This window comes from Coptis chinensis, chromosome 3 (assembly GCF_015680905.1).
Source record: "Coptis chinensis isolate HL-2020 chromosome 3, ASM1568090v1, whole genome shotgun sequence".
NCBI lineage: Eukaryota > Viridiplantae > Streptophyta > Magnoliopsida > Ranunculales > Ranunculaceae > Coptis > Coptis chinensis.
Genome location: NC_141458.1, coordinates 103,416,272 through 103,441,466, shown reverse-complemented (window position 1 = coordinate 103,441,466; position 25,195 = coordinate 103,416,272). Strand labels below are relative to the sequence as shown.

Below are 25,195 nucleotides of genomic sequence, written 5' to 3'. Positions count from 1 at the left end.
AGAAATTGGATGTCACTGCATTAAACTAACATCAAAATATCATTCACAGGAAATCGGAAACTGGATGCAACTGCATTCAACTAACTTCAAATAATAATTATCGGCTATCAAAAACTTGATGCAAATGCATTTAACTAACATCAAATAAGAATTAATGTGAAATCGGAAACTTGATGCAAATGCATTGAACTAATCTCTAAAAATAATTAAAGTGAAATCGGGTTCTTGATGCAAATATATTGAACTAACCTCGAAGAATAATTAAAGAAAAATCAGTAATTGGATGAAATTGCATGATTTTATTTTATTTTTATGTATTTTTATTTTATTTTATTTTTATTTTTTTTTGTATGGAACTAACCTCAAATAATAATTAACGAGAAATCGAACTAACCACAAAGAATAAATAATGGGAAATTCAAAACTGAATGCAATTGCATTTAACCAACTTCAAGTAATAAATAACGGAAAATCTGAAACTGGACGCAACTGCACTGAACTAAGCTCAAATAATAATTAACGAAAAATCGGTCTGGATGCAAATGCATTGAACTAACCTCCAAAAATAATCAACAAAAAATCAGAAACTGGATGCAAATGCATCGAACTAACATCAAAGAAAGTCGGAAATTGGATGCAAATGCATTGAACTAACCTCGAAGAGTAGTTAATGAGAATGCGAAAACTGGACGAAAATTGATTAAATTAACCTAAAAAAATAATTAACGGGAAATCAGAGTTCTTAAAAAATAATTAACGAGAAATCATAAATTGGATGAAATTGCATGGAACTAACCCCGAAGAATAATTAATGTGAAATCGGAAACTGGATGCAAATGCACCGAACAAACCACAAATAGTAATTAACGAACGAGAAATTGAAAACTGGATGCAAATGCATTGAACTAACCTCAAAGAATAGTTAATGGGACACCAGAAACTGAATGCAAGTGCATTGAACTAACATCAAAGAATAATTAACGGGAAATCAAAAATTGGATGCAACTACATTGTATTGACCTCAAAGAATAGTTAACCTGGAAATCGTGACTGGATGCAAATGTATTAAACTACTCTCAAAGAATAATTAACGAAAAATCGAAAACTAAATGCAAACACAATGAACTAACCTCAAAGAATAATTAACGGGAACGAACAAATCTTAAAAAATAATTAATGAGAAATCGAAAACTTAATGATAATGTGTTAAACTAACCACAAAGAATAATTAATTAGTGAGAAATTGAAAACTGGATGCAAATACATTGAACTAACCTCAAATAATAGTTAACGGGATATAAAAAAACTGGGTGCAAATTCTTAACTTTTGAACTAACCTCACAAAAATAATTAATGGAAAATCGGAAATTGGATGCAACTACATTGAACTATCCTCAAAGAATAATCAACGGAAAATCGGAAATTGGATGCAACTACGCTTAGCTAAACTCAATGAGTAGTCAATAAGAAATCAGGAACTGGAAACAATTGCATTGAACTAACCTAAAGAAAATCAACAGAAACTCTAAAAAAATTGGATGCAAATGCATTGAACTAGCAATATTTTTAATTTTTATTTAATTTTAATTTTTATTATTTTTTGCATGGAACTAACCTTAAAGAATAGTTAATGTGAAGTCAAAAACTAGATGCAAATACATTGAACTAACCTTAAAAAATAATTAACGTGAAATAAAAAACTAGAGGCAAATGCATTGAACTAACCTAAAATAATAATTAACGGGAAATCGAAAACTGGATGCAACTACATTGAACTAACTCAAAATATAATTAAGGGTAAATTAGAGTGGATGCAAATGCATTGAATTAACCTCAATGAATAATTAATAGGAAATTGGAATCTAGATATAAATGTTTTGAACTAATCTCAAAGAATAATTAACAAGAAATAAAAAACAGGATGAAACTATATGGAACTAACCTCAAAGAATTATTAACGGGGAATCAGAATCTAGATGCAAATGCAACGAACTAACTTCAAAAAATAATGAACGGAAAATCGAAAATTGTATACAACTTCATTTAACTAACCTCAAAGAATAATTAACGATAAATCAAAATTTGGATGCAACTATTTTAAACTAACCTCAAAGAATTAATTAACGAGAAATCAGAAATTGGATGCAATTGCATTGAACTAACCTCAAAGAATAATTAACGGTTAGTCAAAAACTGGATGCCAATGCATTGAAGTAACCTCAAAAATAATTAACGAAAAATTAGAAACTGCATTGAACTAACCTCAAAGAATAATTAACGAGAAATAGAAAACTGGATTTATATATATGCATTGAACAAACTTCAAAGAATAATTAACGGAAAATAAAAAATTGGATGCAATTGTGTTGAAATAACCTCAAAATATAGTTGTATTATTTGTAGTTGGAATGTTCGACAAGTATAGTTTTGCATTTAAAATAGTATTGTCATATATATTTTTATATGATTGGGAATGACTTGGTATTCAAGTAGCTTCAATATGATCTTTGCCTTAATGGACATTCTAATAAAACTTTATTCAAACTTCTATTATTTAACAACAAATAGAAGTTGAAGGGTTTTATTAAGGTTGTGTTCTATCTTTTTATGGAGCGTGGGGTTTTCACGTTGCAAGAAATTTGGATGTGTGATCAATATAATATTCATACTTATAACTTTGCATAATTACAAATATTTTTCAGAATAATTTAATATAGCGGCACCTATTTGAGTAGTTTTTCAATATATAATCACGTAAAAGTACTAGCTTGCTATTGTTTTCATTCATCGTGCTTAACTGCCTTATCATATAGAAGCTCAAAAACCTCAAAGAAAAAACACAATTACGTCACAGATACAAGGCTATTTTTTTGGGTTAAAGGTTGCTGGCGTAAGCACGAAAACAAAATTGACCATGTAGATATTGTGATTTCTAAATTATCACAAAGTATAATAATTTGAATCTCTGATCAATCAAATATCACTCCAACAATAGAAAATAATGTTAATGGTAATAGAGATAATTGAGAGATTGAGAGTGAGAGTGAGAGTGAGCAATCTAACTAATTAACCAACTAAAATATGGAAACAAGAAACAGGTCGGGTGTTTGATTTTGTTAAGAGAAGTCCAGTTTACATGTTACACCAACTAGAAAACGTTAGATTTATCATATCAACAAATAGTGATAATCAAATACTAGAGCCCCGACATCCGAAATTTAAGAACACTCGATTTAAGTAAACACTACAACTGAATTCAATATTTTAAATATAGCCTTGCCCAATTTTTTGACGTCTTTTTGTTCAAGAAGTGTATGCAAGCTAGTTGTGGATGTGAATTTTCAATGCTTGACCGCCTTCAATTGGTCTTTGAACACAGTAGGTATGATTTTGTTGTTATTAGCATGATAGTGGAGTCTATGGATTGTGAGAAAATATTTTGTGTCACCATCTGCTAACATATTAGAAATTTTTTTTTGTTGGTAAAGATATATCATAGCTTCTTTGATCTGTTACAACTGGTATCTTACCGACTGCATTGCAAAACATTGGGAAGTCATCTACCATAAAATCGTTCAAAATAAGTTAAAACAACAAAATAATGAAATAGAGGAAAATGAACAAAGCTAAAACAACTGTAAAACAACTAAGCTTCAACAATTATTCTTGAAGTTTAAACCCATCAAAACACCTTCAAACAACCATAATCGTGTCTTTCGAACAAGGCCGACTCTAGGCAAAGTGAGGTCTTAGGCGAAAACAAAATTTGTGGCCTTACATGGAGAAATAAACCGTTCGAAATGTACCATGTTTCATTGTATGAAAATTCAAATTACCAAATAATATATTAAAATCAACTATGTAATCGTTATACATAATTGGAAAAGAAAACACCAAATTTACCACAGTGTAGATCCAATTCCAAACATAAAAATTAGAGATTTTTTTTTATTATTTGAAAATGATGTTTAACTCAAAAAATGAAGTACAAAAAGTAGAAGTATTACATAAAGAGAGGGGAGAAGTGAAGAAGTGAAGGGAAGGTGTGGGGAATATGGAGAAGAATAGAGAACTGGGCTCTTTGGTTATAAAATCATTTTTTTTTTAGAAAATTGATTAACTAAGGATGCATTCACAAAAAAAAAACTTATTACTTATTTCTGATCATTGGATCCTTGATAAACTTCGGGATTAGCATATGATAGAAGAGCACTAGAATATGTACCCTGGTTAATTAATTCTCTCCCGAAAATTAGTGCGGGGAGTGAAAGGATTTAGTTACCTCGAAATGACATTTACCATTTATATCTATTGTTTATTACCATAATACCGCATTAAAAACATAAATAAGAGAATTGCTATAAGGCTAATTTAGAAATTTGGAGGCCTTCCCAAATATGTGGCCTTAGGCAACCGCCTAACTCGCCTAACGGATGAGTTGACACTGCTTTCGAAGCTAACACCAACATATATACGGATTTAATACTGTGAGTTCGTATGTGATTTCTTGCATCCTCTTACAATTTTTATTTCTTCTTTCATATATGAAATAAACATCAAAGAATAATTAACGAAAAATCAGAAACTAAATGCAAATGTATTGAACTAACCTCAAATTAATAATAATTAATGGGAATCAGAAACTAAATGCAAATGCATTTAACAAACCTCAAAAAGTAATAAAATAACCAGAAACTTGATGCAACTGTATTTAACTAACCTCAAAGTATAATTAACGGGAAATCGAAAATTAGATGCAACTGTATTGAACTAACCTCGAAGAATAATTGACAGAAAATTAGAAACTAGATAATCTTTGATGATCTCATATAGTGAATTGTGTATAATTTTTTTTATGCCATGTTTGCAAGGACACTTCAGAATGACCAATAGAATTTGGTATTACACACCACCTTAGATAATTAACAGAAAATCGGAAACTAAATGCAAATGCACTAAACTAACCTTAAAAAATAAGTAACGAGAAATCGAAAATTGGATGCAAATCCATTTAACTAATTAATCTCAAAGAATAATTAACATAAAATCAAAAAATTGATGCAGCTGTAATGATCTAACCTAAAAAAATAACTAACTAGAAATCGAAAACTGGAAGCAAATGCATCGAACTAACTTCAAAAAATAATAATGGAAAATCAAAAAGTGGATGCAAATGCATCGAACTAGCCTAAAAAAATAATTAATGGGAAATCATAAATTGGATGCAACTGTATTGAACTAAACTCAAATAATAACTAGCGAGAAATCGAAAGCTGGATGCAAATGCATAGAACTAACCTCAAAGAACGGGAAATCATAAACAGGATGCAGCTGCACTGGACTAATCACAAAAAATAATTAACGGGAAATTGGAAACTAGATGCAAATGTATTGAACTAATCTCAAAAAATAACTAATGGAAAATCGAAAACTGGGCGCAACTGCATGGAACTAACCACAAAGATTAATTAACGGAAAATAGAAAACTGGATGCAAATGCATCGAACTAACACAAATAATATTTAACGGATAATCAGAAATTGGATGCAAATGCTTCGAACTAACCTCAAAAAATAATTAACGAAAAATCAGAAACAGACAACAAATACATTGAACTAACCTCATAGAATAATTAAAGAGAAATTAGAAACTTGATGCAAATGCATTGAACTAATTTCTAATAATAACTAACGACAAATCGAAAATCGGATACTAAATGCAAATGCATTGAATTAATCTAAAAAAATAAGTAACGGAAAATCAAAAACTGGATGCAAATGCATTGAACTAATTAATCTCAAAGAATAATTTATGAAAAATCGAAAGCTGGTCGGATGCAACTGCATGGAACTAACCTCAAAGAATAACTATCGGGAAATCGAAAACTAAAAGAAAATACATCGAACTAATCTCAAAGAATAATTAATAGAAAATCAGAAAATAAATGTAAATGATCGAGCTAACCTAAAAAAATAATTAATGGAAAATCAAAAATTGGATGCAACTATATTAAACTAAACTCAAAGAATAATTAACGGAAAATAAAAAACTGGATGCAAATGAATGGAACTAATGTCAAAGATTAATTAACGGGAAATCGGAACCTGGATGTAACTACACTGAACTAACCGCAAAGAATAATTAACGGGAAATCGAAAATTGGATGCAAATGCATTGAACTAACCTCAAAAAATGCAACTGTATTGAATTAACATCAAAGAATAATTAACGGAAAATGGAAAACTTGATGCAAATGCATTGAACTAACCTTAAAGAATAATTAACAAGAAATCAGAAACTGTATGTAAATGCGTTGAACTAACCTCAAAAAATAATTGACGTAAAATTAAAATCTAGATGCAACTGTGCATTAAACTAATCTTAAAGAATAATTAATGGGAAATCGAAAATTGTATACAGCTGCATTGAACTAAAGTCAGAGAATAATTAACGGGAAATCAGAAACTGGATGCAAATGCATTGAACTAACGTCAAAGAATAGTTAACGGAAAATCAGAAATTAGATACAAATGCATTGATCGAAGTAACTGCAAAACATAGTGGTATTATATGTAGTGGGAATGCCTCGACAAGTATAATTTTGTATTTAAAATGGTGTTTATCCTATATTTTTTTCGTATGATTGGGCTGGTTATTCAAGTAGCTTCAATATGATCTTCACCTCATTGGGCATTCTCATAAAATTTCTATTATTAAACAACAAAAAGAAGTCGAAAAGTTGTATCAAGTTTTTTTTTTGAAAGGTGGGATTTTCACGCTGCAAGTTGTAAGAAATTTGGACGAGTGATCAATATAATATTCATATCCCATAGTTCTAATACGTAGTTACTAATATTTTTCAAAATAATTTAATATAATAGCACATGTTCGGAGGACGAAAGCTATCATAATGGCAATACATGAGTGTCTTTATTTAGCATGTCTATGCTTCTAAAGTTCTAATAGGTGTGTATAGTTTTGATATATTTTGATGCTCTTAGTTTGATAATCATCATTTGCCTCTTTTAAGTGATATTTGATGAGATTTGCCACAAATTTGACTTTAAATGCTAAGTTTAATGGGGCACCATCCCACTTAATATAACGGAAATTGTGATTCAATGGTGTGTCAAAACGTTAACTAGTTGCCAATGTTATCGTTATTAATTTAGCTATCTATATATACTATTATTTTTAGTGATATAGTGTATGGTCTGCACGCTAGGACGAATGGCGGGTAGAAAAAAATCTATCTACACGCCTTACATAGTAGCGGCTAGAATTTTGGTTCAACATTTCCACCCGGCACTCACAATAGCGGCTAGAACAATGTGTCTCTACCAAAATTATTTTGAAGAAATTGGTTTGTCCAATTACTTTTCTATCATACTCTTATAATTTTGGGTGGAATAAAGAGAGAGATGTGAGAAAGGGCAAAATGGGGAGGGAAAGGAAAACTAATTTGGGGTATGCTTTTGGGAGTGGCGGCGCGGCTAGAATTTTTAGTTTTGTTTGTTTATTTTTTCCCATCCCACACGCCTATGTCAACGGCGGCCAGGGAGTTGTGATTTTGTTTTTTTTAGTGCGAGAAAAATCATTGGGTCTCCAAACGCGAACATGCTAACACTATACACTATTCTATTGTGGTTTGGTGTTATGCACACTTATGACGCACCAAACCATTGTACTTAGCCTAAATCAAATGATATATCATTCTACTTAGGGTAATTTCTCAATTAGACCATGATAATGTCAATGTGTTTCCAATTCGAACATTGTCAGTAATTCAGTGTAAAAAGTTGCTGACATTACCCCACTAATTGTTGACAAAATACGCCAAATAGCAATTTGTGGTCTAATTGAAAAGAAATTGACATTATCACAGTCTAATTGAGAAATTACCCTTCTACTTATATGAGGCGTAGAAGACTACTAGGAGCCGCCATCCATGCTCTATTTTAATTTCCTATTTTGTCACCCCCCAAGCCACTTTAACCTCACTTTTCTAAAAAATGGTCCCACACTCCCACTATGATTATTTAAAATTTTAAACAAAATCGTTTTTTCAATTTCGTGCGTAGACACGTGCAAAAGACCTGTTCTTTATCTCTTGTTATTATTCGTTTGGACTTAATTGAAAATGGAACACCCCAAAAATTAACAGGGCACAACAACGTATAAAGGCCTCGAGCACTAGAGTGGACACGCCAACTGAATCCTTGCTCTTTTAATCTTGAGTCCGGTTCCTCTATAACTGGACTCTTTAATCTTCAGCGTACCTTTGTCTCTTCCAAAATAAGCACCATATAAAGTCATTTCGTAACCATATAAAGTCATTTCGTAAATAATTGCCAGCAGACGACAATGTTAATGACGTAATCGGGACATAAATATCTAACGAAAAGGCCAGCAAAAGTGATATGCAAATATGCAATATGCGTAGCCGAGACATTAAGAATCTATATGTGCATAAACTGAAAAAAAGAAAAAATTGTTGAAAATGATTAGAGCATCTTTAGGTGAGATACTATCCTAACACTAAACACCAAATTTCTAATAATTTCAGGAGAAATACATGTTAATAAAAATACAAAAAAAAACACTAAATTGGTCAAAATTTGGTTCCAGTTTTGGTGTTGTATCAAATCTCTCTCGCAGTTTTTCCAAAACTGCGTAGTTTTTTGAACACCGCATGGGTTTGGATTAGAGTGTGGGCTTTAATCATGCAGTTTTGTGAAAACCGTACGAGAGATTTAGAAAGAGAAAAAAGAAGAAAGTTGATGTGCGACACATTGCGGTTTCTGAAAAACTGCATGAACTTGGGCTTTTAAAATGGGTTTTAGTGGCGCAGTTTTGAAAAGGCCGCATATGCTATATAGCGCGGTTTATCCAAAACCGTAATATAGAATATTTGATGTTTTTCTTAAAATTGGTTGGTATTTTTTTGGTTTGGTGTTTAGTTTGGTTAAAAAATTTAGTGTTTTTTTTATTTCTCTCCTAAAAATACTCTTAGATCATATTGATTTATTGACGTATCATGTATGCAACGGTGCTTTGCCTGTTATCAGTTCTACACCTGCACCCAGGACGCCCGTTAACTTAATTATTTATTCCTGAAAACTTGCACAAAGATTATGCTAGGGTATCGAACTGCTGAGATTTGTATCAAACTATTAACAATCAAGGATGACGGATCGGAGTTGATTTGACTGTAAAAATTCAGCAAAGATGGCAGTGGAATCCCACACAGGCCACACTAAACTCTTTTTGTTTATGAAACAATAAATATGAATAATCATACATCGTTCTTGTGGTCTCATAAATATGAATAATCTATATAAATATAGATTATTTATATAAATTATTTAATATAAATAATCTATATAAATATGTTGTGGTTCACCGATTTGTTAATTAAACAATAACAAAGATAATGATACCAAACTGTGTTAGTCACTTCTTCAACAGATAAAACCATTTCTCTTGAGAAGGAAAGCAATTTCTATGCACAAAGCAACAGTCTAGATTCTAGAATGATAAAAATATGGAAGATGACAAATGGTTATATTAACAAAATATTATTATAGCACACATGCACCCTTAGTATGTAATTAATAATATATAAGCCTAAATGTTAGTTCCAGACTTGCAGAGCATCTAAAACTCAATTTTGTCAATCGATGCCTGTAAATCCAAGTTAGAGAAGAATAAAAAAAGGAATAGATAAAACCAATCTTTGTCATTAATATACTAAACTACATCACTGAAGATTTTCCTTCACTAAAATAACAAGAGAGTCTTAGGAAATGAATGTCATAGCGTTGGTCTGTATAGTGATTTTTTTTAAAACGTTGATATATTGTAGAGAGTGAATTTGTGGACATACACTAAATTGAGTTACTGAACCAACAACTGAAAGCAGCAACGTCAGTTCTCTGTACATGACAATTGAGTTATTTGTCCCGTGCCGTTCCTCCTTTCAAAAAAGGTGATTCCATTGGGCACTCATCAAATTGGATTGGGCAACCCCTCAAAAAAAAGAAATTTTACAAATTTGCCATATTACAATTGAGTTATTTGCAACCAATTCAACCGGTATCGCCAAAACTACACTCAAACGACACGACTCCAAGTGTACACTCAAACGACTTGGCCAAGTCAAACGTGTACACTCAAACGAGCGTGTCGTTTAAGTTTAAAATCAAACGACATGACCATATCGTTTAAGTGTGTAAAACGTAAACGACAACCAAGTCGTTTGAGTGTTACTTTGAGTTTGAGTTACACTCAAACTACATGGCCAAGTCGTTTGAGTGTATACTCAAACGATATGGACAAGTCGTTTGAGTGTTACTCACACTAACACTGAAACTACGTGTCCATGTCGTTTGAGTTTACACTCAAACTACGCGGCCATGTCGTTTGAGCGTACACTCAAACTACTCGGCCATGTCGTTTGAGTGTATACTCAAACTACATGAACCCGTAGTTTCAGTGTTAGTGTGAGTAACACTGAAACTACGGGTTCATGTAGTTTGAGTATACACTCAAACGACATGGCCGCGAACGATATGGCCGCGTAGTTTGTGTGTTAGTGTGAGTAACACTCAAACGACTTGTCCATGTAGTTTTTGAGTATACACTCAAACGACTTGGACTTGTAATTTGAGTATACACTCAAACGACTTGGTCACGTGTTTGAGTGTACACTCAAACGATGTGGACACGCACTCAAACGATTCCAAATGCACTCAAACAATTTCAATTGAATTAGAAAAATTGAAATCCGATTTAAAAAATTGGGTTAGAAACAACACAATTACATCAATAAAACTACATACACTCTACACTCTTTATCTGTTATGACATAATATCTTTATAACCAAGTTAAAACATGTAATCAAACATGCTACATGTAATCAAACATGCTATAAAATCTAAAATAATAATTTGTTTTATATCTAAACTTGTTATTATTATTATTTTTCAATTGTGAATCATAAACTAGTTTGGGGTTTAGAGTTGAGTTCAAGGTTTAGAAATTTCAGTACCAACATATTTCACTTAATTATTTGAAATAATAATTTGTTTTATATCTAAACTTGTTATTTTTTATTTTATTTTTAAAATTGTGAATCATAAACTAGGTTGAGATTTAGGGTTTAGGGTTTAGAGTTGTTTACAAATTTAGTGCTAACATATTTTTACTTAATTATTCAAAATAATAATTTGTTTTATTTATAAACTTATTATTTTTTATTTTCTTTTCAAATTTTGAATCATAAACTAGTTTTGGGGTTTGGTTTAGGGTTTAGGGTTTAGGGTTTACAAATTTAAAACTTAGACATAAAAAAATTTAATTTCAAACATATTTCACTAAATTATCCAAATCTAAAATAATAATTTGTTTTATATCTAAACTTGTTATTTTCCATTTTTTTTTTATTCAATTGTAAATAATAAACTAGTTTGGGGGGTTTACAAATATATTTCACTCAATTATTCGAAATATATCAAAATTTCAAATATATATAGAATACTCATTCACTCAGTTTAGAGTTTAGGGTTTACATAGAATACTCAAGTTTCTCTACATACTCAAGTTTCTCTACACACTCAAGTTTCTCTAAATGGAACATGAAGATGAAGAAGAAGTATTTGAGGTAATGTTTGAGGTACAACAACAAATTAGAGAAGAACAACAAATTAGAGAAGGAGAAAATAGAAGATATGTTGAAAGTGAAGAAGTGGAACAAAATGTTGAAGGTCAAGGTGAAGAATTTGAAGATGCGACAAGTAGAGCAAATGAAATTCCGAGAAATCGTCGACGACAAAATGCAAACCTAAATAATGAGGTAACACTTGATTAAAATGAATACAAAACACTTGATTGATTGAATGAATGAATGAATGGATGCAAAATGAATGAATGCAAAACCCGAGCCCAAACAACATGGCTGAGTCGTTTGGGAACACTATCAAACGACATGGGCCTGTAGTTTGAGAACACTACGGAACGACATGGCTGTGTAGTTTGAGAACACTACAGAACGACATGGCTGGGTCGTTTCATTACACTATAGAACTACATGGCCGGGTCGTTTGGACTCTTGATGAAACTACATGGCTGGGTCGTTTGAAACTAAATGCAAATTGTTTGAGACTCTTGTTTTATTCTTCTATATGTAGAATTCTTTGCCGCTATCCAGAAACCGATCTTCTGCAAACTCGAATGATGTGGATTGTCAACCGATTTTAAGTGATACAACATAAATTTTTACTACAGAAGAGGTATGATTGAGTAGGCATTGATTTCATTTTTTTTTAATTTTCTAAATATAATTTTATTAGTGTATTAATAATAGTTGTTATTTTTTATGTGTTTAGGTCTTTCATACACGTAGCGAGGCAATCGATTGGGCAACCGCTAGAGGAAGACAAGTTAATGTTGTTGTGGTCATTGAAAAGTCGGAGTGTGTCAAAGGAAACCGAGTAGCAAGATTGAATTTGGCTTGCGAGTGCTCGGGTGTGTATCGGTCACACAAGAAGGAAGGCGAAGAGAAGGCTAATAAGAGAAGGTCGGGAACCAAGAAATCGGGATGTCCATTTAAGTTAAAGGTCTTTTCCAACGCGGCACTGTCGATAGTTGGAAAATTGTCGTTCTTAATGGTGTTCACAACCATCCATTGGCGAAGACCCTTGAAGGACATGCATTTGCTACTCAACTAACCGTTCCAGAGTTCGAGTATTTGTCAGAGATGAGTAAGTGTGGAATAAAACCTAAACAAATATTGGATTCCATCAAGAATAGGTATCATGATAACATCTCTAGTATATCCCAAGTCTACACTGCAAGGCAGAAGGTGAGGAAATTGGATATGAACGGTCTAACACAATTACAGAGATTGCGTGAGTTGTTAGCAAAAGAACATTATTTTGAGGAGTTGAGACAGGATGAGAATACCGAGGAGATAACGGGATTGTTATGGGCCCATCCAGAAGGTGTTAAGTTGGCTCGGACTTTTCCAACAGTTTTCATGTTAGACGCTACCTACAAAACTAACAGGTATCGGTGGCCTTTAAATGCATGTTTTTGTTGGGGACTTCAATGTGGAAATCTTTCACCGTGTGTGTCGTCTTTGCTTCATCTGAAACAACAGTCGACTATGAGTGGGCCCTGCATCATTTTAGTGGCTTGCTTGGTGACATAAGCCCATCTGTGATCGTGTCTGACAGGGACTTAGCCCTGATGAGTGCCGCTGACAGAGTTTTTCCTAACGCACACAAGCATCTATGTAGATGGCATATCGCTACGTCGTCCCTTTCAAAATGTTACGATATTTTTCCAACTACGAACTTGTAGAAGGCCCAGTTCGTGGAACACCGTAGTCAAATCGAAGACGAGACAGAGGTTATTTTTCAGATAGATGGGATGATTTGGAAAAATATTACGGGGTTGAAAGTACTCCAATTTTGTTTGTTATTTGCGGGGAGACTTGGTTTCCTCCACGAGGATCGATTCGTATGTTGTTGGACTGACCAACACATTCACTTTGGGAGTACAACGACCAATAGAGTTGAAGGGTCTCATGCTCAGGTGAAGCGTGTACTAGGAAATGCAAACTGTCATGATTTTTTGAGTATGTTTAGCTTAATCCACCCGATTCTAGAGATCCAGATGTCCGAGATTATAGCTACCTTCGAGAGAAGTATGATTGTAACTCAGCACCACCACCGGATTCCTTTGTTTTGTGAACTCAGAGGCCTTGTCTCACGCAAGTGTTTAGACTTGTTATTTGAAGAAATAGATACCCGCGTAAAGCATGTTAAAGATGGAGAGATAAGGTGTTGGTGCTATTTGCGCACGAGCCATGGACTGCCATGTGCTCATGAATTAATTGAGTTTGAAGAGCAAGAGCGGTCCATCCCTTTGACTGCTATCGACCCCTTTTGGAAAACATTGTCTGCTTCTCCCAATGTGTCAGTGGGTGTTGGTCCCGATGTTGCACCTTCGATGGACTTGTTCATGAATAGGTTTGCAATGGTTTCTGAAGAAGAGCAGAGGGTTATGATTAGGAAGCTTATGGAGATTGCCGTATTCGAAAAGTACATGGCTAGTACCGCCTTGTGAGGAAGCAAAACCAAAGGTCGGCCGAAGGTAGCTACTGTGAAAAGCTTCAAACCGAGATGATAACTCTTCAAAGCGAGATCCATCTCATTTTGAACATTCTCAACGTGACCATGAAGAGTGGGTCTCGTCACAACCAAACATTACGCCCACCACCCAAAACACCCACACTACACCAAGAAAGAAGTCTTCTCCAAAACTACCAACCCAAAACATCCACACCACACCAACAAATAAGCTTTCTCCAAAACACCAAAAACAACCACACCAAGAAATAAACCTTCTCCCAAAACACCAAAACAACCACACCACGAAATAAGCCTTCTCCAAAACAAATACACCACGAAAATGTGAGAGATGGCTTAGACTTTGGAAAGATGAGGGGTCCTAAGGATTACGGGTTGGATATTCCCTCAAGAAATGCATAAATACATTGTTAGAGTCCATGACCACATTGGCGATGGCAACTCATTTTATAGAGCTTTCATTGCATTAGGAAGAAGTCAAGAAGAATGGCCACGATGAGAAGAAGGAGTTGTGCGAAGAGCTTATCGACAACCTCCCTTTATTGTACTTTGTACAATCAAAGTGAGGTTTTTTATTCGATGAAGAAAATCCTACATAAAGAAGGTTACGCACCCTTAAATAAGTGGATGAGCATGCCTTTTCTTTGGATACTTATTTGCTTCAAGATTTAATGTTGTCCTTATGCATTTAGAAGCTCGTCGGTGCTTCCTTCTCATGCACCGAGAACCCAAGCAAATCCTCGAGAGAGTGACCCAAGTGTTGGGTAGCACATGTTGTTTGGTGGAAATCATTTTGTCAATGTTGAACTTGTTGAAGATTGTCCGGTTCCTCCAGTAATGCGCCAATGGCTTAGAGCTCGATATGATATTGCTGAAAGTTGGAATTTGGCCTTGACAGTAAGGCAATTGCAATTTATGGCATTGAACATTCCCAATTTAATATGGGAAAAGGAGCTTGTTGAAGACCCAACAGTACATGTTATCGACTAAGTTGTTTGTATGTTGTCGATATGATATTTTGATGTAATTTGTATTTTGATATAATTTAGAACAAGTATAATTTGATTTGATTTTTATGTTATCAATGTTAGGGCTTTTATTTGATTTGATTTGGAAATCGAGTAATCGACTAAGTTGATTCGGACAGCAATCGAGTGATTTTGAAATCAAGCGATCGACTAAGTGATATATTGATGTAATTTGATATTTTGATGTAATTTGGAACAAATGTAATTTTATTTTATTTTTTTATTATTTGGAAATAATGTTAGGGCTTTTATTTGATTTGATTTGGAAATCGAGTGATCGATTAAGTTGATTCGGACGGCAATCGAGTGATTTGGAAATAGAGCGATCGATTAAGTTGATTCGGACGTCAATCGAGTGATTTTGAAATCGAATGATCAACTAAGTTGATTCGGATGGCAATCGAGTGATCGACTAGTTGATTCGGACCGCAATCGAGTGATTTGAAATAATATTCGTATGTTGTCAATAATGACCGAAACTACACGGTGAAGTCGTTTGGCTTTAATACAAAATGACCCAGCCAGATCGTTTGGTCTAAAGGACAAACGATGTGGTCATGTCGTTTGGCCTTTAGACCAAACGATGTATCCATGTCGTTTAGCCTTTAGACCAAACGATCTGGCTGGGTCGTTTGAGATTAAAAGCGAACGATCTGCCGTGGTCGCTTGGTATAAAGGAAAACGATTCACCGAGGTCGTTTGGCCTTTATGCCAAACGATGTGGTCGGGTCGTTTGGAAGAAAAATTTTCAAAATTCGCTTTGTTTTTTTTACAACACTTTCATATTCATCAAATTCCACTTTTCCATTCAAACATCAAATATCAAACACTCTCATTCATCAAATTCCACTTTTTCATTCAAACATCAGATATCAAACACTCTCATTCATCAAATTCATCCATACATAAAATTCCATTCAAACATTAAACCCTAAACTGAAACAAATTACATTCAAACATTAAACCCTAAACCCTAAACATTAAATTTCATTCAAACATTCATGCAAACATCATATCCATCAATTCATTCGGTTAACAAAATTACAAACCCTAAACTAAAACAAATTACATCCATCAAACTAAATTACAAAGTTACAAACCCTAAACTGAAACAAATCAACTATAGCGCCCACCAATGTACTTGCACCTAGTCAAGTTGTACGCCTGTTCGAAGGAGGACCTTGCTTCCTCTGGCATATCATTCTCAGCCAATTGCGGACCTCTCTCTAGCAAACGACTTTGTTTCATCGATGACGCTGCTTATTTAAAAAGAAAAATCAAGATAAGTTACCAATCGAATGCAAAAATCACGTTAGAGAAAACTCAATTAAAAATCACAATACTTACAATCGGTGAACAGTTAGGGCGTTATCTCCGTGGAGGGATGAATATGATGAAGCTCGGGTTCACCAAAACTACATGAGAATTCCTCGCATACCAAGTTATGTAGTTTTGATGACACTCCCATGGATAAGACGAAATAGGTCCTCGGTTGCAGAGTTGAATCACGTGATTCTCCCACGGCGCTTGATAAAAGTGGCCCAATATTGGTCTAGCTCACCTCATACCCGCGTCCTGCCACAGTTCTTGTTCTCCAATTTGGCATTGGAGGATCTTTAGGTACAAGTTGCACGTGACCCAACTGACGCACCACCCTTGCGACAGCGTAAAGCTCGACAATGTTGAAAAAACATAGCAATCCCTCAAAAAATGCAATGTCATCGATCGGATTTGTATCTCTGATATTTTTGTAGGGATGCCAAACAACCTGAAACAAAATCAAATGTGTCATTAACTCTAATGATCAATTACTAAAGAATAAATATAAAGAAACTTAAATACCAAATTGTCATTGAATTTAATACTTACATTGAACTCATTCAAATCATCAATTATCGCTCGATAAAACTGCAATGCATACGTTGTGTCGTAATAGTGTGGAGCGACCGATGTGTCTCAGAGCACGCGGCTAAGACGAGATATAGTTGAAGTTTGGGACTGTCATGAATACCGGAAAATACTCATAGATCCATGCCTAGATATACACAAATAGTTAACATATTGATAGAGTAATAAAATTAACATTAAAAAAAATAAACTCTAAAATACTCAAGTTTTACCTGTAGAAGAGTCATATAGCCTGTAACCCCTTTCACCTTCGCACATGTGGCAGCCCCGAGACCTCTATATAAAAACGTCAAAATTGTCGCACCCCATGCATACTCTTGTATCTCATCAATTTCAACAACGGCCTCGATAACATATATAGGCACTCCAGTCCCAGACTTGTCGAAAAACGGCACATCCAAAGAAAAACGTAATAAAAGCTCTAATAAATCCGTTGAACATCCCGAAACTCAAGGCCTTCTACCACATTCCCAAAGAAATCACATATAGGGCTATCATGAATCTTGTTCGCAAAATGCTTCCTGGATGAATTCTAGCCTTACTTTTGAAGTGAACTTGCTAGCTTCCATCTCCTCCCTAATCAAATCAATAGGGAGCCCCGCACCAAGATGTAAGAGATTTATCGATTGTTGTAAATTCAGCTTCATCATCCCCCTTGACTCTTCCTCTAATCTGTGACTCCACAGATTTGGACAACATCGTCCAAAGTCACGATCATCTCTCCCCTTAACCGGCATATGGAAGGTGTTGGTCTCCGATGCCATCTCTCCACAAACGCAGATCAATGGTGGATCCATATGCTCGTGATAACCTTCCACGAGATCAAACAACCCATCCTTCTTCAAACCGCACGGCAAATCTCTGAGACCTTTCACATTCATTTTGAAATTTCATTGGGATAACCGCTAAGTGTGAAACACACTTCAACGCCTCCGCGATCCTCCCCAAAACAACCGAAAGCACGCATTAGATATATATGAACGAAACAAAAGATTTTGTAAAAAGAAAATCAAAGTACACAAGAAAAACAAAATATTACCCTTCTCTCCTAAACATCGCGAAATGACATGCACCGCGATAGTCATACAACAACTCGACTCATACGAGCCTCCCCATACACACCTCTTTGAAACTCCAAATCATCATTGGATTTTCTTACGAAATCCAATACCGGAGGTGCTTCTTCCAATCGGTGGTACGCCTTCTACCACATATTCTTCAACATCATCATCCCCGCTTCATCCTCCTCCTCACTCTCCTCCTCACTCTCTTCCTCACTCTCCTCTTCTACTATACTCTTCCCTTTGTCTAAACCTACATCTAAACCTACATTAGTATCACTATCTACATTATCTACACTATCTTCACTAAACGAATCAACCTCGGGAACTTCGTGAAACCTCTTTTTCCAAATGGTCCCCTCTACTACCGATGCCGCTAAGCCGTCTGCCTCTATGTCTTTTTTTCTTCCAACCGCATCACCGCTAGAGGAACCGCCACCAAACAATTTCTTAACACCCTTGAATGTAGTTTTCGCTACATTCTTCACATTCTTTGATCGAGGACCCATCGCTACAAAGAAAAATAAAACAAGTATTAGTAAACCATATTTAAATAAACAATGTACAAAGAAAACCACTAGAAAAAAGAGATCATCCCAAATAAAAACTAATAGACTTATAAGCTTGCTATGATAACTCTAAGTATATATGAAGAAATAGAATGAGGCGTTACGCTATCCAAATTCTATCGAATTTTGGGCAGAATTTCCTTTGTTTGGTCAACATTTCGTATACTTAAACCTGTCATAACCTGGAAATCAATAATAACATCCTTCCAACAACCATATGTACATATAACCTAACTTTTACACGACAGTGCAAAATGTATATATATACAAGATCAAGCTACGTATGAACCGCCATTTATGTACATCAAGTATTACAACAAAATAACTAGACTCTCTCTACAACAAAATGAACTTGACTCTCTCCTCCCTCGTCAAGCATAGGGAAACCACCCAAAACCACCTTGATTGTACATTCAAGAAAATTTGATAACCAAAGAAAGAGCTTCTCACCTATAATGCTTTACCGCTTTCAGTTTGTTCCCCGTATCCGGACCTTAAGCAAGTACTTTCGTAAAAGCCGCATGTGATCAAGGTCATTACTCATTAGCCAAGACTCAAGAACATAAGCAAGATGAAAGGTGAGTAAAATGTAATGTACGAAAACACTAATCATAAAATGGTAAAAGTATATTCTCTTATAACATCAGGCCCTAAAGGAAAATACTAGGTATATATGAAAGATGAGCACTATGAAAGTTTAAGCCGCTGCGGTAGAATGCTAAGATTGCTAGGGCTATTGAATCAAAAGATTGAGGTAGAATTACATCAATTGAGGAAAAATCTTTTGTAGTCTTGTCTAGTGGTGTTCAATAGTTCAATCAAAGTGGGTCTACTTGTATTATCAAGGAGAGACAAAAAGCTCAAATGTAGCCATTCTCTTTTCAGAGTCTAGACATTTAATAAAGACTTACAATAATGTATGATACATTGATACCATGAATGCCATCCTATTTGAAGGTGCAAGTTCAAAATTTCAGATACAAAATTTCCAAAAGTAGCTTTCCCCCAAGTAGTAACTTCATATTCATCATTCATGATCAAAGAAAAAGGTTTCTTTACATAGAAAAAACGATACATTTAAAAACATTACCAACCACTAAATCATCTTCGATAGACATGTTCCTCGCCGAACAGCTGATCAATATGTCTAATCCATCGGCTTGTAGCTTTTCCTGGACTCAAACTACCACCACTAGTGGCCACATATGCAATCTCCAATCCCTTCCCAACAGGAAGATAAGCAGATCGCACAATGCGTGACCGACTACCCATAACGGTTCGCCATCTGAAAGTCGAATAAGTTCTTGGGCTTGAATTTTTGCAAACCAAAACTGCGCCGCAGTGGCTTAATTTAGCAATACTAAGAATCCTAGCAAAGTCCAACCACTAGCACCTTTCCCCCTAAATTCATTATCCGCACATATAACTCAAACTAGCAAAGTATAAAGAACCCGTAGACATAAGGTCACTTTTGTTATTGGTGGCAAAAAATTGAAACACCCAACAAGTGCGTCGAACTGTGAACACTGATCATGGAGTGTACAATAGAAATTTGTGGAAGCTACATCTTTTTTGATGAATTTTAAATAGTGGGGCATTGTTATTACTCCACCTGAAGCACCAATTCCATGCCCAATGAGCAAAGAAGCAAGTGTCAGAATGAAGCACGTGTACAATGCAAAGCCAGTGACATGAGTGGTGGTGGACGACGCAATGAAGGCACCAGGTCATTGTTGCAAATCAAATCAGCTGATTAATCAGAACTTGAAGTTGAAACTTGAAAACAAATCTCAATATATTTGTTTCTAGAATCATTTCTAGAGCGAAAAAGCAATGATATGTCTTATGCTGTCCTTACAAAAACAAAAACAAATAGATTTAGGGACATGTTCTCAAAGCATAGACATGTTTTAATAGATTGCTTATGATGCTGCATTAGTAAATTGATCGATTCGATAAGGCGAACTTCTATGGATGCTATACTTAAATCAAATAATATGATGTATAGCTGGCGGCCTTGACTGCGACACCTATAGATTTTATTCCACTTAATAATATCTTGTAGTAAAATAGAATTTAAAATAGAAAACCGCTAAATTTCTAGAGAACAAACATGATCAAGAGATCATTAGTGTTTCAAAATCTCAACTCAAACATGCAGATTACACCAGAAACAGAAACAAGGAAATAAGAAATAAAGAAGCAGACAAAAGAAGAGAATCCATTAATAATCTAAGAGGAAAGATCAAAACTTATCAGACAAATAATTCCAACATTCCATTGAAAATGAAAAACATGCTTGATAACTCAAACAGAAGAAAACCCATTTTCAAGAAAGTCTGAAACCAAACAAAGCAAGGGAAGTGAAACCAACTCAACTCCCCAAGACAAGTGAGCAAGCATAATTCATACAAACAGAAGAAATACCAACTCACAAAATGCTCATAGAAACTGAGAAGTCAAATGAAGAGTAGTAGCTAGAGTTTACAAGCTACTACTTGGGTTGATCGTTTAATAAACATAAGTCGTTAGTAACTTGAGAAAAAGAACTTGGGTTTTGATATGAAAGTTAAGTCGAGTAAGTTTACTACTTTTAAGTCTGATCTTGATTTACCTGTACAACAGCTGTTTCAGATAGCCAAAGAGTCTAGGAATGTGATTCGGTTGGGATTAGATGTAGGCGCTGGGACGGGTACTTTTGCTGCGATAATGAAGCTTTATAATGTTACTGTAATGTCTACTACTATGAATCTTGGTGCCCCTTATAATGAAGTGATTGCATTGAGAGGTTTAGTACCGTTACACGTTCCATTACAGCAGAGGTTTCCGATTTTTGATCGGGTTTTGGATCTTGTGAGATGTAGTCATGCGGTCAATCGTTGGATTCCGGTTAAGGCGATGGAGTTTTTGTTTTATGATGTGGATAGAGTGTTGAGAGGTGGTGGGTATTTATTTGAGAGCTAAAATAATGATACCATGCTGGGATAGTGAAAAAGCTGAAATGCAGGTCTGCATTTTCACTCTGTCTCAGGTGATAGATGCTGGTAAAGGGGAAAGTTACTTATAAACTGATTATTCTCGATGGTTATCAGTCCTTACAAAACTAGTTAATTAGTAAAACGTGGATGAAACTTCGGGATATTGCATAATGGCAGAGATTGATAGAGTATGCCGCGTTAATTTGGTTCGCTCCCACCACTACTATGGATTCATGAACTCGTTGAAACACGATTCATGTGAATTATATTGGGTCTGCCTAAAAATATGACAACTCTTGGATTCTGTCTTAAATACTCCTCGAGCAATTTGACTTTAGCTTCAGCAAAAACACCTTATAAGAAAAATCAGCTTAAACTTACTGAAGGATTTCAAAACTTAATTATACTGAAGGATTTCATTGAAAAGTTTGTATGATTTTCCTTTCCTAGCACCCAAATTCTTTATACAAAAATTTCCAATTTAGTTGATCGTTTTATAAAAGTTAACACTTCAATTCCAACCACTACAACTGCCAAGAAATATGTTTCAAAGTCGGAGGAAAAGAAACCAATAGCTCCTAATACCTCTACCTCATCAGTTCCAATTAGGAATGGAGCATGAGCATATCCACTTCCACCTAATTCCTTCAAGCCACCTCCCATTTGTTCCTTAAATACCCTTCCATCTCCATCAACTCCAAGTCCTTCAAATGGACCCAACAAAACAAATTATGTTTGGGCTCAGAATCTGTGCTGGTTGATTTTCTTGTGGGAGCTGGAATCAAGGTGAGAGTAATTGGTGATTAACTGTCATGCTTTATTTAAGTGGTTATGGTGTTTAACGGTAATTGTGCTGTTAACTTGGTATTACAGCCAACATCAATAGTAAGCTACAACCATCTCGGTAACAATGATGGCATGAATCTTTCGGCACCTCAGACTTTCCGGTCAAAGGAAATCTCAAAAAGTAATGTTGTCGACGACATGGTTTCTAGCAATGGTATCCTTTATGAGCCGGGCGAGCACCCCGACCATGTCATTGTCATCAAGGTACAGCACAATCTCATTTTTCATCAATGAACTCTTTTGAGATGGTGTAATCTTACTTTTGGTATTAATGAATTGACATTTTATATTCTTCTAGTATGTGCCATATGTGGGGGATAGCAAGAGAGCTATGGATGAGTACACATCAGAGATATTCATGGGTGGTAAGAGCACTATTGTCATGCACAATACTTGTGAGGATTCCTTGTTGGCTGCTCCCATCATACTAGACTTGGTCCCGCTTTGCTGAACTCAAGACTAATCCAGCCTCAAAGCTGAGGGAGAGGTAATTTTCTAATATGCACTCTGGTTCGTATGTTTTAGTACCTAATAATGTTTGAGCTAATTTGTTTGTTTTATTGCTTTTAACAGGGCAAGTTCCATTCCTTCCACCCAGTTGCTACTATTCTCAGTTATCTCACCAAGGCCCCACTGGTAAGCAAACATGCCTCGTCTAATTTTTACTTATAAAGTCATTGTACTAGTCATACGGGATCGCCTCCCTGATTTGCTAGTTGGTGAGGGTGTGAGGTGATGCCTCACCAACTGGACTTGTCCTAGAATCTATGATACGGTTGGGTGTCTCGTCTCTAGAGTTTATGAAAATAGACATGCCCCCATCAGCAAGCTCAAATGCCACAAGAGTAAATTTGCCCCCAGCACTCAGTCCTACTTCTGCTAGATTAAGTGAGTCCCCTGCCCCCTCCACATCTAGAGCTAAATCATCCATAAAAAGTTTATTGCCGCTGACTTAGTTTCAAGTTCGGGAATACTACTTCGTGAGATAGAAAAAGCTGCCATCTTGTCGGTAGGGGTGCCCCATGGGAGTTCAAGAAAAGTCTATTGTGTCAAGGATATCATCTCTTACCAAGATATTTATTCCTAAGGTTTGGAGAACATCTTTCCTTCCTGTTACCTCATTTGAACACTCAAATCCGAATCTCTCGCATGGAGGTAGCATGGTCAATCCAATCATGTCAACTGTAAGTTTCCTCTCTTATTTGCTTAACTAGGTTACATTGACAAAATGCTATAGCCGCTATCTTTTATGTGTTATTAAAGCCAAAACCATAAGTACCTAATAACAGAACTCTAGGTACTTATATACACTCTTATCATCGATGCTCTAGACAATCATCTACATCCTCTAAGTCTAATCAAATTGGAACGGCCTAACATGATAAAGTGGAATACTTGGGATCATGAAATATGTACAAGTGTACAACATCATTTGGAATATGGTTCTTGCAGAGAGAATATAGGATTAAATAAGGTCATAAAGAAAGAGAGAAAGTGAAAGTTCATGAACTGTAAAGAAACCCAACTACTTCTCCTTAACACAAAGATTCAAACATCATAATATCATAAACAAACAACAAAAAAACGAGAAAACAAAAGTTAAGATTTATGTAATGTACCAAAAACGCAACGCGACCAATCGGGTTCACCGAGAAATTCTCTTAACACCTCTTTGATCAACTATTCTAGTTGCACGCTCAAAATTCTTCCCAAATAAAAATGCAAACCGTGCATAAACAAAAAAAATGCCAACACTTTAAAACATTCTACATATAATTTTTTTTCCTTCTAATTGACGTGAAATTTAAGAGAAAATAAGATCACGAAGATGAAGAACTAATCCATCAAATCCATCAAATTTAGTGTTTTTTTTTTCCTTCTAATCCATCAAAAACAAATAATTTAAGGTGTTTTGCATTCACTATGCGGTGTTTTCAATAATTTCTTTGAAACAACTCAAACAAGAAAAAATTTCTTCAATGATACAGACATGACTTATAATTGGAGGGGAAATAATAAAAAAAAAGAAAACTTACAAATTTTCTCAATGAGGTCGTTCGACATGAAGAACTTCATGAAGAACTTCATGAAAGAATGGCAGAAATTGTACACATATGCTTCACATATTGTGGCAAATAATTGAAGAACTCGCAGAGATTGAAAAACTCGCAGAGATTGAAGAACTCGCAACCAATTCGCAGAGATTGAAGAACTCGCAGAGATTGAAGAACTTCACTAAAACTGAATTGGATCGCCTCGTTTATGGATTGTTTCAATTAGATTGTGGAAGGGTTCAATTGGATTGCTTGCCGATTGTTGATTTTGGGTTTTTTTTTGTTAGGGTGATAACAAACGTCGAAGGGTTTTGGACGACAAAGATGACCGAAGGAATAGGTTTTTCCGGTTTGCGATTTGGTGGGGGGGTGTACTGGGCTTTCTTGTTTGGGCTGGGCTGGAGGCTGCCCGATCTAATTTCAGTGGCGCCCAATACAGCACTCTCAAAAAATTGTTGGTGGTTACGGCCTTGCAGGGTCTCATTGCAGTCAGATTGTACGTTTGGGATTTCACGTGTGTGGGTGGGCCTTTGAGCCTTCGGACGTGGCATATAATTCGCGGGCTTGAGGGACTACGACATGGTGGATCAAACGAAA

The 25,195-nt window shown here is 35.1% G+C and overlaps 1 protein-coding gene across 1 annotated transcript; it reads left to right on the top strand.

Moving 5' to 3' along the window:
• Positions 1-21,688: 21,688 nt before the first annotated feature.
• Positions 21,689-23,231, top strand: LOC147512368 (inositol-3-phosphate synthase-like). Its single transcript, XM_086598713.1, is given in 5 exon segments — positions 21,689-21,764; positions 22,339-22,484; positions 22,572-22,748; positions 22,843-23,031; positions 23,118-23,231. Coding segments are annotated over 5 exon segments (687 nt in total). The 3' UTR covers positions 23,217-23,231.
• Positions 23,232-25,195: the final 1,964 nt, after the last annotated feature.